Source organism: Schistocerca americana, chromosome X (genome assembly GCF_021461395.2).
Source record: "Schistocerca americana isolate TAMUIC-IGC-003095 chromosome X, iqSchAmer2.1, whole genome shotgun sequence".
NCBI classification, from domain to species: domain Eukaryota; kingdom Metazoa; phylum Arthropoda; class Insecta; order Orthoptera; family Acrididae; genus Schistocerca; species Schistocerca americana.
The window spans coordinates 597,833,645-597,849,071 of record NC_060130.1 but is presented as its reverse complement, the minus strand read 5'-3'; the positions used below and the strand labels follow the sequence as shown (position 1 = coordinate 597,849,071).

The 15,427-nt window shown below is 39.4% G+C and overlaps 1 protein-coding gene across 1 annotated transcript in view; it reads right to left on the bottom strand.

Annotated features, from left to right (window-relative positions):
• LOC124555399 (dedicator of cytokinesis protein 7) overlaps window positions 1-15,427 on the bottom strand; it is a 258,351-nt gene that overhangs the window by 155,849 nt on the left and 87,075 nt on the right. Inside the window, exons 11-14 of the mRNA XM_047129295.1 lie at window positions 12,453-12,578; window positions 10,289-10,427; window positions 10,035-10,176; window positions 3,008-3,196 (exon numbers count right to left, since the gene is read on the bottom strand). Coding sequence (XP_046985251.1) covers window positions 3,008-3,196; window positions 10,035-10,176; window positions 10,289-10,427; window positions 12,453-12,578 — 596 coding nt within the window. The remainder of the gene's footprint in view (window positions 1-3,007; window positions 3,197-10,034; window positions 10,177-10,288; window positions 10,428-12,452; window positions 12,579-15,427) is intronic.

Below are 15,427 nucleotides of genomic sequence, written 5' to 3'. Positions count from 1 at the left end.
TAGTTGATGTAATACTTAACTTTAATCCACAACTGTAGAACATCTCTCTTGACGGTACATGTTATAACCACAATATAAAATAATATCAAATGCTATGGCGCCTTGCTAGGTCATAGCAAATGACGTAGCTGTAGGCTATGCTAACTATCGTCTCGGCAAATGAGAGCGTAATTGTCAGTGAACTATTGCTATGAACGTCGGCTGTACAACTGGGGCGAGTGCTAGTAAGTCTCTCTAGACCTGCCGTGTGGCGGCGCTCGGTCTGCAATAACTGACAATGGCGACACGCGGGTCCGGCGTATACTAATGGACCGCGGCCGATTTAAAGGCTACCACCTAGCAAGTGTGGTGTCTGGCTGTGACACCACAGTTATGAGTGGATATGTAAGGCTCAATTGCCTAAGTGTTTGGGTGCATATATAGGAGAAAATTTAAAGTAGGATAAGCACAGTACAGAGATTTTTGAACGAGGTTCAATAACTTTAGCACTTCATTCTGCAGTAAGTCTTGGAGGTGAACAATGTCTTATGCTATAAGATCCAGGCACAACCCAACATTCAGAAATAAAAATCTTCAGTCTAGTAAACTGAACAATATTAATAATGACACACTCATTTATCATCATTTTTTAAATGTATGTTTAAAGAGGCCAGTTTTTAAATGCAGCTTCACAATACATCTTATCTGATATAAAATTTTGTTATAAATGATTTGCCACTATCCAAAAGCAATAATAATACTTACTATACAATAACGGATGGAAAATGACCTTCATTGCTCTTCCCAATAGTTTACTTTGATAAGTCAAAGTTTTTGAATTTACTGCATAATGGTGTAAAATGTCTGACAAACAAAATAACTTCAAACACAAAATGAAAATGTTTCTTCTTGACAGTTACCCACCCTCCACAGAATACTGATTAAATTTTTAGATTATATATGCACTGCCTGACAAAAAAAAGTGAAGAACTCAAAAGGAATGGTCAGATGTCTATGTACATGTTAACATCATTGAAGGGTATGTAAATGATTAAGCACTGCAATTCTGTGTGACATGTAAAATAGCCATCAGAGTGCATTTGTGATGTTTATGTTTAGTGTTATTAGCAGTCAAGTTGCGTGAACTATGTCATACATGTGAGACAGTGTTATCAGCACCCGACATAGTTTCACAGGAAACTCATTGTGGGTCTCCATTTGACCAGCTGGTCAAACTGTGCAATATACAGAGTTGTGGGACATTCAGATGTAAAAGCGTCCCGTGTTGGACTGTATGGCAATGTGGAGACAGACATTTGTCACCAAGGTTCCAGCTGACGGTGTCTGAGCACTACAGCGGAGGATCGCCATCTGAAAAAAAGTAATGGGCTCCATGCAGCACCCCGCATCATCCTGCAACATCAGTCAGAGACTAGCAGCAGCTAGACTATTGAATTAGTTCCATATGCAGGATGCTGTTAACTTGGAATGAGTTAATGTTTCGTAGAAGCACAGCAGTGTTATTCCTGGCATTAGTGTGTGGGAAGGCACTGGTTATGACTAGGTCAAAGATGATAGTGACTGGGTGAACTCAGATGGCACAACGGTATGTCATGGAGACCCTGTGTCCTCATGTGTTACCTCTCACGTGACACTGCCATGGTGCCATTTTTCAACAGGACAACGATCGTCCACACACGGCAAGTGTGTCTAAGAATTGTCTGTGGGATGTTGAGGTACTCCCATGACCAGCAAGAGTCTCAGATCTGTCCCCAAAATGTGTGAGGAACCAGCTCAAACGTCAACTCCATCTCAATTCCTGTATCCAGGATATCAAGGACCAGTTCAGTTACAGAAGATGAGGGCCAGAAGAGGATACAATGTCTGTGTGACATTCTCCACAGCTGGTGCATTCATCGAGGCCTAGGGCGTGCAACATCATAAGTGGGCTCATACTGCCAAGTTCTTTGTAAATTTGACTCAAGTTTGTTATCACTGAAATAGCATCACGTACCCTCTCAACCCATGAGGTTTCCTTCCATTTCCTCCTCCACCTCTGGGTGATTCACTTTTTTTTTTTTTGACAGACAGAAAATTACTTACACACACACACACACACACACACACACACACACTACTGCAGTAGAATCATTCCACTGCATTTTTCTACAAAACACAAGTGATGTACACAACACCACCTAACTAATATATTTAACATTATCTTTCGTAAACATTTAACTTGGTCATTCTTTGCTTTTCTTACATGAATCATCACGACTAAGAACGTTATTTCCACAATCTTTCAAAAATTTGCTCAATAATCTATAACATATACCAAAAAACTGATCTGAATATTACAGTTTTGTAGGTTTAGGAAATTACTGGGAACCATTTGCGTATATGAACAGGACACAACCCAAAGTTAGTGAAGTATAAGCAAAATAAATCTTGTAATAGTTTTTTAGTAAGATCAAAATGCCAACAGAAATTTACATCAGTGAAGATTACAAAATTATCTCTGTCTCACTTCCACCATAAATAAATATGTGAAGAGCCCTCTCTGCCAGGTCAGTCATTCCGCTTGAACACAGTACATATAGATCTATACGACCAGCGAATGAAGGAAAAAAAAAATTGCTGAATTATGTGAGTATGTTAGGCTGTGTGCACTACCATTGGTGTGGAAAGCAACGAAATAAATTCTGTGATATTTACTCACTAAATAAATTACTAGACCAAACTACAATGAGAAATATGCATGCAAGGGAACAAATGCTCTCAAACATTCATTGCCACATGATTATTTGCTCATTATGTATCTCATGTTCATCTCATTATTTGCTTACATGTACAACAAACTCCATGATCTCTTAACTATCAGACAAATACTATGAAGTATAGCTTTGGATGTACTCATTTACTTAATATGTAACTACCTAAAAGTTAATTAATTTGTTTGTAATGAAAATTCACATCAAAGATAATGAAATCTATCATTAATATCAAATGCAGTATAACTGTGTGTTACCTGAGTATGAACCGAAGAAACAGCTTCTAAAACAACACTAAAGATGCCCTTATGGTTATCAACCCATTTAGTACCAGGTAGAAGCACGTCAGGTGGAATGTAGGAATATCTAGGTGGTGGATGTTCCACCATTACTGGAAGACAAAAATCCCCAACTTGGAGCCGGCCATCTGGGGACAATGGAAGCCACTAGAAGGGAACAAAACAGCAAAATAATTAGTGTTCTCCAAACACCACACCTAAAAGAAAATCACATGGAATTTAAAATATTTAATGTCGCATCTACATAGATTAGCTACTGATGTATTTTGGCTCAAATATAAACTGAGATGAATAAATATACTCACTGACCATAGAGTTCACACACTGAGCAGTATATAACATGGATAAATGGATTAAAGAAATTCCTGCTGTCCACATCTACTACTAGTGAAACTACTACCAAGGAAACGGGTATCCATCAATTCAATGCTGCCACTATAAAATGAATGTTCATCTTTAACCATTCCATTGTTAACAAGAGTTGTTTAGTTTGCATCTCCTACAATGGGATGGACTGATATAAATGGCATAAATGAAAGTTATGAGACATTAGTATGATGCTGATATGGTAATACTAAATACGCCTGTGCCAGACTGCAGTCCAACTGGTGTCAGTGCTTTTGTTGAGTGGAGTGGACGAGGGGAGAAAAAAGGAGGGCAGTGGATGGGAGGGCTGAGTAAGGGTGGCTGATGACTGAGAAGAAGAGGCAGCAAGTGCAGTGGATAGGAATGTGGCACTAATAAGCTTTTTCTGGTCACTGGCATGAGAGTTGTGAACAGCACACTGTGGAAGGGAGAGGATTAGGAGGGAGAGATTGGGCAGAGACAGAGACAGAGAGAGAGAGAGAGAGAGAGAGAGAGAGAGAGAGACTGTGGAGACGAGGGTGTGAGCGAAGGATGAGTGAAGTTACAATCATGTGACAAGGATGAAGGTGGATGTCGGGCACAGGCTAGCTGAGATAAAGGCCAGGAAGATTACAGGTTTGAAGGATGTTATGCAAGGACAACTCTCATCTATGTAACCTACACAAGCTGGTGCTGAGTGAAGGATCTAGTGGCATGCGCTGTGGAGCATCCATCGAAGTCGAGCATGTTGCGCTCAGCCTGCCACTGTATGCTCAACTCTGCTCTTGACCACAGTTTGTCAGCGGCCATTCATTTGGGTGGACAGATGGTTGGTGATTACGCCCATGTAGAACACTGTGCAGAAATTACAGTGGAACTGGTATAAAATATGATGGTTTCATAGGTGGTTCTCCCTCTGATATGATATGCCTGTGACAGGAATGGAGTAGGATACACTGGACAAGTCTTGCACCTGGGTCTTCCGTAGGGATATGAGCATTGTGGCATAAGGTGTAGACTGGCTAGGCAGTGGAATACCACTTTGGGAGAAATGGGCATGATTATTGGTAGAATGTCCTTCATTTCCAGGCACAACAATAAGTAGTGGAATCCCTGGTCAAGCATATGATTAACTTGGTCCAGTTTGAGATGATAATGGATGATGAACAGGGGGATGGGGGTGGAGAGGGGGGGGGGGCAGAACACTCTTTGTAACTGATTCCTGGGGATGGTCAGAGGATTAGGGGGCACATGTGGATCTGGCACAGGAAATCTATTTACTACCTGAGTGTGGGAGTAATGCTTGTCTGTGAAGGGCTTAGTGCAACCTTCTGAGTACTGGGCAAGGTGGTGTTTGTCACTGCAGATTTGCCATCAATGAGAAGCCAGTCTATACAGAAGAAACTTTTTAGTGTGAGAGGGATGGCAGCTATCAAAATGCAGATACTGTTGATGGACATAGGTATGGATGAATGCACCTGAGAGATGGAGATCAATATCCATGAAGGTGGCACACTGGACTGAGGATGACCAGCTGAGATGGATGGGTGAGAACATATTGAGGCTGTGGAGAAATGAGGTCCAGATCATAAAGATATCATCAATAAATCTGAACCAGATATGGGCATTGGGATTTTGGGTGGCTGGAAGGAGGAGGGGTTCCCTAATGGCTGACAAACAGGTGGGCATAGAAGGGTGCCATACAGGTTCCCATGTGGATTTGTTTGTCTTTCTTCCACTGAAATAGGAAGAATTGTGTGTATGGATGTGATTAGAGGTATAAGGAATGAGGTGCTGGAACTGAAGTTGGGATGACATTGGGAGAGATAATGCTCAATAGTGGCAAGACCACAGGCATGGGGGTGGTTGGTGTGAACACAGGTGGCATCAGTAGCGATGAGTAAGGGGTAAGGGGTGTGGATGGTTGATAATTGATGAAGGAAGTGGTTCACGTTTTTGATAAGGGAAGACAGTCTGCAGGCAATTGGCTGGAGGTGCTGGTTACAAGTTTTGTTAAACCTAGTGCAAGTCTGGGTAATGTGGTAGAGGATGTTGGCTCACTTTGCAAAGACTTTACAAAGGAAGACACTGTGGTAATAGTGGTTGGGGTGGGCAACAGCACAGACTTGGATCCTAATTATTCAATTGCAGGTGAACTGGTAAAGATCGTTTCAGCAATGAGACATACTGGTGTTGGCTTGTATCAGTTCTGAGGTGCCATGACCAGCCTCATTTAAACTCTTCTGTTAGGAAAATTAATTTAGAGGGTGAATGGCTTCTTGGATCATGGGGTCTCATATCGCTGTGGTTCCTACTGACCCTATCAACAAAACAAAACTATATGAGATATAGTTAAGACAGAGACAGGCGGGGCCAAAAAGGAAGAGGGACAGATAGCTCTAAAAATAAATGAGACATTGCTAACAAGTGCATGTAGTGTTGCAAACCTCTTAAACAAGTACTTCATTTCTGTTAGTGACAGCTTGGGGTTACGAGTAAACATTGCAATGGTGTAGCTGAGACCTGTTTTCACAAATAACTTCAGTAAAATGTAAATGACACTGACGTCTCCCAAAGAAGTAGCATCCATCTTAAAATCCTTAAAATCTAAGTATTCTAGTGGTTATGATAATATATCAACTAAGTTAATCAAAGAGTGCTCATACGAGTTGAGTTCTATCTTAAGTTATTTGTGTAATCAATCTCTTATCAGCAGAACACTTTCAGACTGGCTACAATAGGTTGAAGTTAAGCCTCTTTAGAAGGAGGGGGATAAAGAGATACCACCAAACTATCAACCAGTATCACTTTCGCTGGCTTTTTCACAAATATTTGAAAAGGTTGTGTTCAAGCCTCTCCCTAAGCATCTGACTGCATATAATATATCGTCCAAGTCACAGTTTGGGTTTCTTAAGGGTTCTGATATGGAGAAAGCTATTCACATATACAGCGAAAATGTACTTAATTCATTAGATAACAAATTAGAGGCTACTGACATTTTCTGCAACATGTAAAAAGCCTTTGACTGTGTGAATCACAGCATTCTCTTAAGTAAATTAGAATATTATGATGTCACCTGCAGTGCTACAAAATGGTTTGAGTCTTATTTAACTAACAGGAAACAAAGGGTGTCATTGCGAAATACCTGTGCAGTAAGCAGTCAGTCTTCATTTGATTGGGAATTAATTACATGTGGTGTTCCTCATGGTTCCATCTTGGGTCTGTTGCTTTTTCTTGTGTGCATTAATGACCTCTTGTCTGTTACATTGCCAGATGCTAAGTTTGTTTTTTTTTGCAGATTATACAAACATCGCAATACGTAGCAAGTCAAATACAGATTTAGAAATGGCTGCTAATCAAATTTTCACTGACACTAATAAATGGTTTAATGCTAATTCACTGTCATTAAACTTTGAAAAGACCCAGTGTATGCAGCTCAGAACCTAAGAGGTTTCCTTCCAGAATGTGTATAACATATGAAGACATGAAGATGAAAATGGTTGACAGGTTAAATTTCTGGCATTACAACTTGATACGAAATTCAATTGGGAAGGGCATACCACAGAGCTTGTTAAAGTGTGTAATAAGTTTCATTTGTGTTGTAAATTCAAGAACATCAAGTCGAAACCTGTTCAAGGAACTTTGTATTCTAACCACTGCTTCTCAGCATATTTATACATTAATGAAATTTGTTATAAGTGATATATCTCTATTTCCAAGCAATAGCTCAATACATAGTATCAATACCAGGAATAAAAGCAATTTACATAAAGACCTAAAATCACTTAGCTTGGTCCGGGAACACACATTTTCAATAAACTGCCAGAAACCATAAAGAAAACTTGGTTTCAGATAAAGTACAGTTTAATCAATGTTTGAAAGACTTTTTGATAGGCAACTCCTTCTACTCTATAGATGAATATCTTAACAGGGAACATTAGACCAGCTTCTGTAAAAATGTCTGTTAGATTTCAGTTGTGACAGCACTTGGTCACAACAGACAAGATTAGGTATTTTGTGCGTGATGAATTTATTAAAACTGCATAATTATTTTTCGTTTTGACAGAGTATTAATTCTGTGAATATTAGCAGTTCCAGTTTACTGTAATGTATTCACCTATTTTGACAGTCTCCTGACAAATGATCAGGTTAGTATCATATTCAGATGGTTTATGTTTTTTTGTTATACTTTCTGACCTGCTCCACACCCATGAGAATCATCTCATTTTTGGGTCTATGGAACGAAAACTGAATCTAATCTAATGTATATAGGGAGAGAGAGTGCTCAATAGCAATGAGGTCATGGGCATGGGTGTGGCTGGTATAAAGGCAGGTGGTATCAACAGCAATGAGTAAGGGGTGTGGATGGCTGAGAACCACTGAAGGAAGTGAGTCATGTCTTTGAGATGAGAAGGTAGTCTGCAGGCCACTGGTTGGAGGTGCTGCTCAAAAAGAGCCTGGATTCTTTCCATGGGAACACAGTAAACAGCTTCAATGTGGCATCCAGGATTGTTTGGTTCATGGGTTTTGGTAAGCATGTAGAAGGTGTGTGTGTGGGGGGGGGGGGGGGGGGGATAGATGGTGTGAGGAGGGAGGTTAATTCAGTGGAGAGATTCTGGGATGGGACTAATGATGTGAGAATAGGTTGAAGGTTACAATGGACTTTTGCAATGTGACAGTGATCTCATCCCAGAAGTCCAACATAACCTTCCATGCTGTGTGCATGCTGTCTCTGCCAACAGCCATCAACCATCCTTTCTCAAATCACCTTCCCACTGTCCTCCACCTTCCTCCATTCATCAACACAACCCCCTGACCCCAGTCAAGTCACAACGCTGATACAATGTAGTCATCCTGGACAATGTAGTCTTAAGGGCGCATGTGTGTGTATTTGCACTGCAGATGGATTCACCAAGACGCTAGTGATTTCTCAGCCTACTTTATGCGCCTATTGGTGACTCAGAAACTAAACTTTTGTGAAATTTGTCACCTTTACCCCTTAAATATTAGTATGACACAGGGAAGTCCCAGGTGGAATGCAATTAATGGAAGGAGTAAATGTAATATCTCTGTGTAGGTCAGGTGATGAGCAGATGACAGGCACATAAACAAGATTGAAAATGTTGCTGAGCTTTCTGACACTGTCTTCCTTCAGAGCTTTACACACACACACACACACACACACACACACACACACACACACACACACACACACACACACAGCATTGTCTCATTGTTGCAGCCCAACTAGGACAAGGAGGTTGATTGGGTGGGGTGGATGAGAGGAGAAGGGAGGCACGAGGAAAATGGGACAGAGGAAAGGGAGGCTGATGGCTTAAATGGGGATGCAGTAAGGGAACAGGCTAGGAGTGTGCAACCGGTGAACCTGTCCTGGCTCAGGCCCAGGAAATTTCATGTGTCACACACTGAAGTGGTGGGGGATAGATCAGAGGGAGAAGGAGACTGTGGAGATAAAAGAGTGAATGTAAATTAATAGAGTGAAATGGGCCACTCAAGGACAGGGATAGAGGTGGATGTGGGATGGAAGCTAGCAGAGATTAAAGCCATGAGGGCTGCATAATGGAAAGGTGAGTTTCAAGAATCACATTCATCTATGTAGTTCAGAGAAACTGATATTGGGGAAAGGGGAGGGGACGGGGAGGGGGGAGGGAGAGAGGGAAGTGTCTAGATCCATGAGTTATGAAGCAGTCACAGTCATTGAAGTCCCACATGTTGTGCTCAGCAGCATGTTCTGTCACTAGGTGATCAACTGCGCTCCCTGGCCACAGTTCGGTGGTGGCAATTCATTTGGATTGACAGTTGGTTGTTAGCCATTCCTGTGGCTGACAACTACTTAACAACTCAATTATGAACTGAAAGTTTAACTTTTTTCTGATTCCAACATCAAGTGATGTTAGGTAGTGCATTTAACAAATGTATAAGGATACTAGGAACAACACGATATTTGATACCTGACTATGAGATCGCTCTTGAAAACATAAAATAGAACAACACAGTTTGCTAAAAATAAACAAACAAATAAATGTTTAAATAACTAATCATGTACAACATGATTATTTGCAGTTCAAACTTACAATACAGCAGGTCTTGGAGGCTTATACACTAACTAATTAAGAGTGTGTGTGTGTGTGTGTGTGTGTGTGTGTGTGTGTGTGTGTGTGTGTGCGCGTGTGTGTGTTTTTAACAGGCAAAATGGCTCTGAGCACTATAGGACTTAACTTCTGAGGTCATCGGTCCCCTAGAACTTAGAACTACTTAAACCTAACAAACCTACGGACATCACACACATCCATGCCCGAGGCAGGATTCGAACCTGCAACCGTGGCGGTCGCGCGGTTCCAGACTGTAGCGCCTAGAACCACTCGGCCACCCCAGCAGGCTTTTACAGACAAATTCATATGTAAGATTTTAAAAGGCACTGTAATCTTGATTCTTCCTTAGTTACAATCAGTAACTTAACAGTTACTGAATGTGCATAAGTTACACAGATTGCTTTAGGTGTGACTAAAAAAAAACTGTATTTTTTCAAAATTAATTCGCAACACACACTACAATCTTGCTGACTGCAGCTTTTATGTCTAATAAATTACACAAATTTCATAAAAAGAAATAAACTTACTGTGTAGCCTATGGGAGTTTCAACAACCGGTTGTTCAATTTTTCGTTGACAGCTGATATGGTAAAATGTAAAAAGTAAATGATGCTGTGATCCAAGATTGGCTGGAAGTTTCATTTTTATTTCATCATAAAAGTCAGGACACCTGAGAAATTCAAACAACACATTATACATTTACTCATTACAGGGTGGCTAGACAATGGCATATTGATGAAATGAGAAAATATAAGAGATAATTCCCAAAAGCTCCAACATACTTGTTATGATAACTGACGACCGTATATGCAGCTGACATGAATTCAGGGCATGATGATTTACCAAATATTACAGGTAATGCATGTCGTTCTTCCTCTCCACACATTAACTGAACTTTGACAGCAATATTTCTTGCTGATCCTATCAAAAACAGAGCACACATTAGATTACACAACTACAAAATTATAGGTTAACAGACCCTCCACAAATTCCTCCTACTATAAAGTCCTTAGATGCCTCTGATTTATGCTTCTTATCCTGTTCTTTTTCATATTAAAATGTGATTCCTCTGGTAATAGCAGCTCTGTGTTTCATAAATCCTTCAGTTATTATGCGTATTAATTATTTATGAGTATACAGTAGAGAAGAAAAAAATTCTGAATATTTGCAGACAATAAAATACAGGGGTTTCCAGAAATCTGTAACATATCGTAGGGTGTTTCCTAGAATCAGAACAACACAAAATGTTCCTATGAATATGTGACACACACACACACACACACACACACACACACACACACACAGACAGAGAGAGAGAGAGAGAGAGAGAGAGAGAGAGAGAGAGAGAGAGAGAGAGAGAGAGAGAGAGAGAGTTGTTACCGAGTTAAATACAACAGTGTCACAGGTCATGCACATGCAGAGGCCACATCCCAGAAGATGCTCTAAGTGCTGAACATGAACAGCAGTGCATGTACGGCAAAGCCACTGGATGATACCTGAATCTGGTCAAATACATGCCTAGGCATTAAGCAAGTCAAAAAGATGCTTTCATGATCCGTTACCCTACTTCCAGACTGATGTTCTTGCTGATGAGTAAGTTCTTTCTCAAATTAAGTGAATTTTGGCCTGTTGTATCTCCTCACGATTTCTTTCTGTCTTCTACCATCCTTCATGATCCTACTTCCCAAATACATAAATTCTTCTATTACTTTTAGAACCTCTCTTCCAAATTTTATTCATGAAAGCTGATACTCTTCTTCAGTACCGCATACCATCACTTTACTCTTTCGCTCATTCATTCTCATACCGTACTGATTACAGAAAATCCTTTCCACTGTGATGATGACCTTCTCCAGATCATCTTGTGCCTCCAGGAACACAGCATACCATTGCTGTAACACAGCATGTCTATATTCTGCATGTCAATTTTGATTCCCACCTCAGTAGTTTCACAAACTTGGTCAAAAGGCACATGGAGGTTAGTGCTGAATATAAAAGGAAAGAGAACACATCCATATCTCATACCTTTCCTAATTTTTGCTTCATGTTGAAAATTTCTAATCATGGCCATTCTTTCTTATAGAAGCCTAGTATCACCTCCATGTCTTTGCATTTTAGACTTGCTTTCTTCAGCACTCTGGACATCTCTTGCCAGATAACATTATCCGCACACATTACTGGATCATACCTTCTGTGTACTGCATGTCATTAATGTTAATGGCTACAGGTGCCACTTATATATTGTGTACCAAGATGTATTAGTTTTGTACTCTATGTTGGGTGGTACAGCTGTCTTTCCAAAAACAAATGCATCACCACAGTACATTTCAGTAGGGCTACATGTTACAATACTTCATGCAACACATTTATCTCAGTATCAAAGTATTGCAGGACTCAAGTTTATAGAAACAGATTTCAGTTATGTCCACTCCTACTGCTTGCTTTCTCATTTTGTGTTTGACAATCTGTAACTGCTACCATACCAATCTATATAGATCACAATATTCTTGATTTATTCACATCAAAATAGACTGTTTTGACATACCGGTGAACTTCAAATGGCACTTAGTTTGTGTACCACCTGGACCAAATTTACATTGAAAACCAATTTAAAGCTGAGATTTTCCCAGCACATGAATGTAACTAAAGTGCCACATGCTTGAAAAGTGCAATGCTGCCAAAAATGTGTGGTGAATACAGAAAGAAAGATTCAAAAATCTTTTGCTGCAGCAAAAGCCAATAGGACAACTTAATGTATAGAAGTCACCTCATCAGATAGGAGGAAAATTTCCCCTCAAGATGGAATATGCCCACAGACCAAGATAGTATAGATATAATAACAATAATAATAATAATAATAATAATAATAATAATAATAATATGATGACTTTGAAATATTTTTCTTACTGATATTATTCAGCACAGTTATTTAAACAATAATCTTACCTGCTCTGCTTGCAAAATTCAAGTCTTTAGGATATACATACAGAAGATTTCTGTATGTATAATGAGGAACAAATACTTCTCTAGTAGGAAATTCCAATATTTCTTTTGTTGGCCGACTCATTTCATCTGAAACAGCACAGAAAACAGAAGTTACTAAATACAGAAAATGAACAACACACTTAAGTGATGCAAACTATAACAATGAAACTACAATTACAAGTACACACTACGAGAAAACAATAATTGTATCAAACTGTGCTGTGGAATTTGGAGTGGAGGGACAAGAAACTTTTCATATTTAACAATTACTTTTCAGTAAACAGACTACAATATTTAAATTGGTTCAAATGGCTCTGAGCACTATAAGACTTAACTTCTAAGGTCATCAGTCCCCTAGAACTTAAGAACTACTTAAACCTAACTAACCTAAGGACATCACACACATCCATGCCCGAGGCAGGATTCGAACCCGCGACCGTAGCGGTCGTGCGGCTCCAGACTGCAGCACCTAGAACCCACTCGGCCACCCCAATCGGCTATACTATTTATAACACTCTGCATCAACACCTAACTGTTCTCAGTAGTCTATGTTACATCATCTTCCACAAATGGCTCAACAGGTCCCATGGCGTACGGTGTTTATGACTTCATATGATGATTCAGCTCAGAAAACTAGTACCCCAGGAACTACTACTGAATATTGCATCATAGAGATGCCTTCTTGTACAGCACATTCAGATTCCTCACACATTTTCTGTTGGGTAGAGATTAGTTGATGCTGCAGAGCACTGGATGGTATTCATGGCCTGCCAAAAGTTTCGCATGACAGCTGTGCAAGACTGAGCAAGGTATCAGACAAGGTACCTCCGCACAAATTTTGCTGGACATTTGTGCTTTTACAGGGACAGGACTCATCAATGATCACAATGTAATGCCAGTTTACATGTGTTCTTGACACCACTATGTAATAGAGAATATTTGCAGATGTTGGTGTGTTTTCGAGGTTGCGGGAGGGGAATTAATATAAAGGTCAAAGAGAGGATAATGGTGAGTCTTCTATCAACAGCACAGTTCTGGTGTGATGAATGGCAGTTTGCTCTAAATGTAGAAAAATTTAAGTACATGCAGATGAGTAGGTAAAATAAACCCATAATGTTCAAATACAGTATTAGTGGCATGCCGTTTGAAACAGTAACATCATTCAGATATTTAGGCATAACATTGCAAAGCAATGTGAGATGGAATGAGCAGGTACGGTCAGTAGTAGGAAAGGTGACTGGTTGACTTCAGTTTATTGAGAGAATTCTAGCAAAATGTAATTCATCTGTAAAGGAGACCACATAAAGAACACTAGGGCAACCCACTAAAGAGCCGCTCATATGTTCGGGATCCTTACCAGGTTGAATTAAAGGAAAGTGTTGAAGCAATTCAGAAACACACTGCTAGATTCCTTAGTGATAGATTCGATCAACATGCAAGAATTACAGAGAAGCTTCATGAATTAAAATGAGAATCTCTGGAGGGAAGACAACATTCTTTTCATGAAACACTATAGAGAAAATTTAGAGAACCAGAATTTGCAGCTGACTGTAGAAAGATTCTCCTGCAGCTAACATACATTTCATTTAAGGGCTTCAAAGACAAAATAAGAGACATTAGCAATCATACTGATGCATACAGATAGTCATTTTTCCCATTCTCCACCTGGGAGTCAAACAGGAAAGAGAATGTCTAATAGTGGTACATGGTACCCTCCACCATGCACCATTTGGTAGCTTGCAAAGAATTTATGCGGATGTGGCTGTAGATGTAGATACAAATGTAGATGGTTCAGTTTGTTGTATCAAATTCAATTATTGCTGTTCTCTATGTCAAAGTAATACTTAAGGCATTTTTGAGGATTGTGTATTTGCATGTTCCAGAGACTTCTGCTCAAACAGTGTGTTCTTTATCTCATCCACAGCTTCCAACATCCTAAAATGGTTACATATATTCAAGTATCAGATTATTTTATCAATTCCTCAAACTACAACTGATTTCTGAGTAAGAATGTGTCTTGTAGATCACAATGATAGATTCAATGAGAAATAGAAAATTCTAGTTTTGTGAAGCAGACATTGGTGGAAGTAATGAGATAACGTAAGGAACCAAGCAATTGGTAAACTATATAAAGTGGTGAAAAGTATTGCTAAAAACTCTATTTGTTATAATAATTATGTGGCAAAGTTTTCACACAGTATGAGCTTGTAGCACTTTTAGTCACTAGAATTCCATATACGGTAAAGTGACTGTGTTATAATTCATTGTCAACTGATTGTACATTGTAGTGAGCTCTGAGACCACCGATTTGCTGTTAAATGTATGTTATTCTTATATCCATCAAGGATTGAAGAAGACAACTCACTGAAAAGCAGAAGTGTTGAGTTGTCAATAGGGACACACAAAAGCTGGCACCATGCAGGAGCCCAGTCATGTGTATGCACATGCTTATGTGTCTGAGAGCGTGCATGTGTGTGTTTTACACAATCTCATCAAGGGATAAATCCAAAAGTTAGTAAGTTTATTTTCTTTTGAATGTGCTTATTGACAACTCAATGCTTCTGCTTTTTGGTGAGTGGTCTTCTTTAATCCTAAGGTATTTACATTCGACAAGAACTTTCCACGACCTTTATTATTATATTCAAAATTTTCATATGTTTGTGAAATTTCTTTTGGTATGACTAAATGCTCTGACAGTGATAATGTTAATGTAAGCACTCTACATTTCGCCATTTTTGTATCTTCTGAATAAATAATGTCCTAGTAACTCACACATCATTTTACCTGCGTTCATGACATTCAGTTGTTACCTGACAATGACCAAAGAAGCCTAAAGCTGGTCTTTGAGCTAATAAATTTAATTTTGCAGAACATTAGGAAATGATTCTTATTTAATATTTTTATCATGTTCTGCAAGGCACCAACTGAAAATTCAC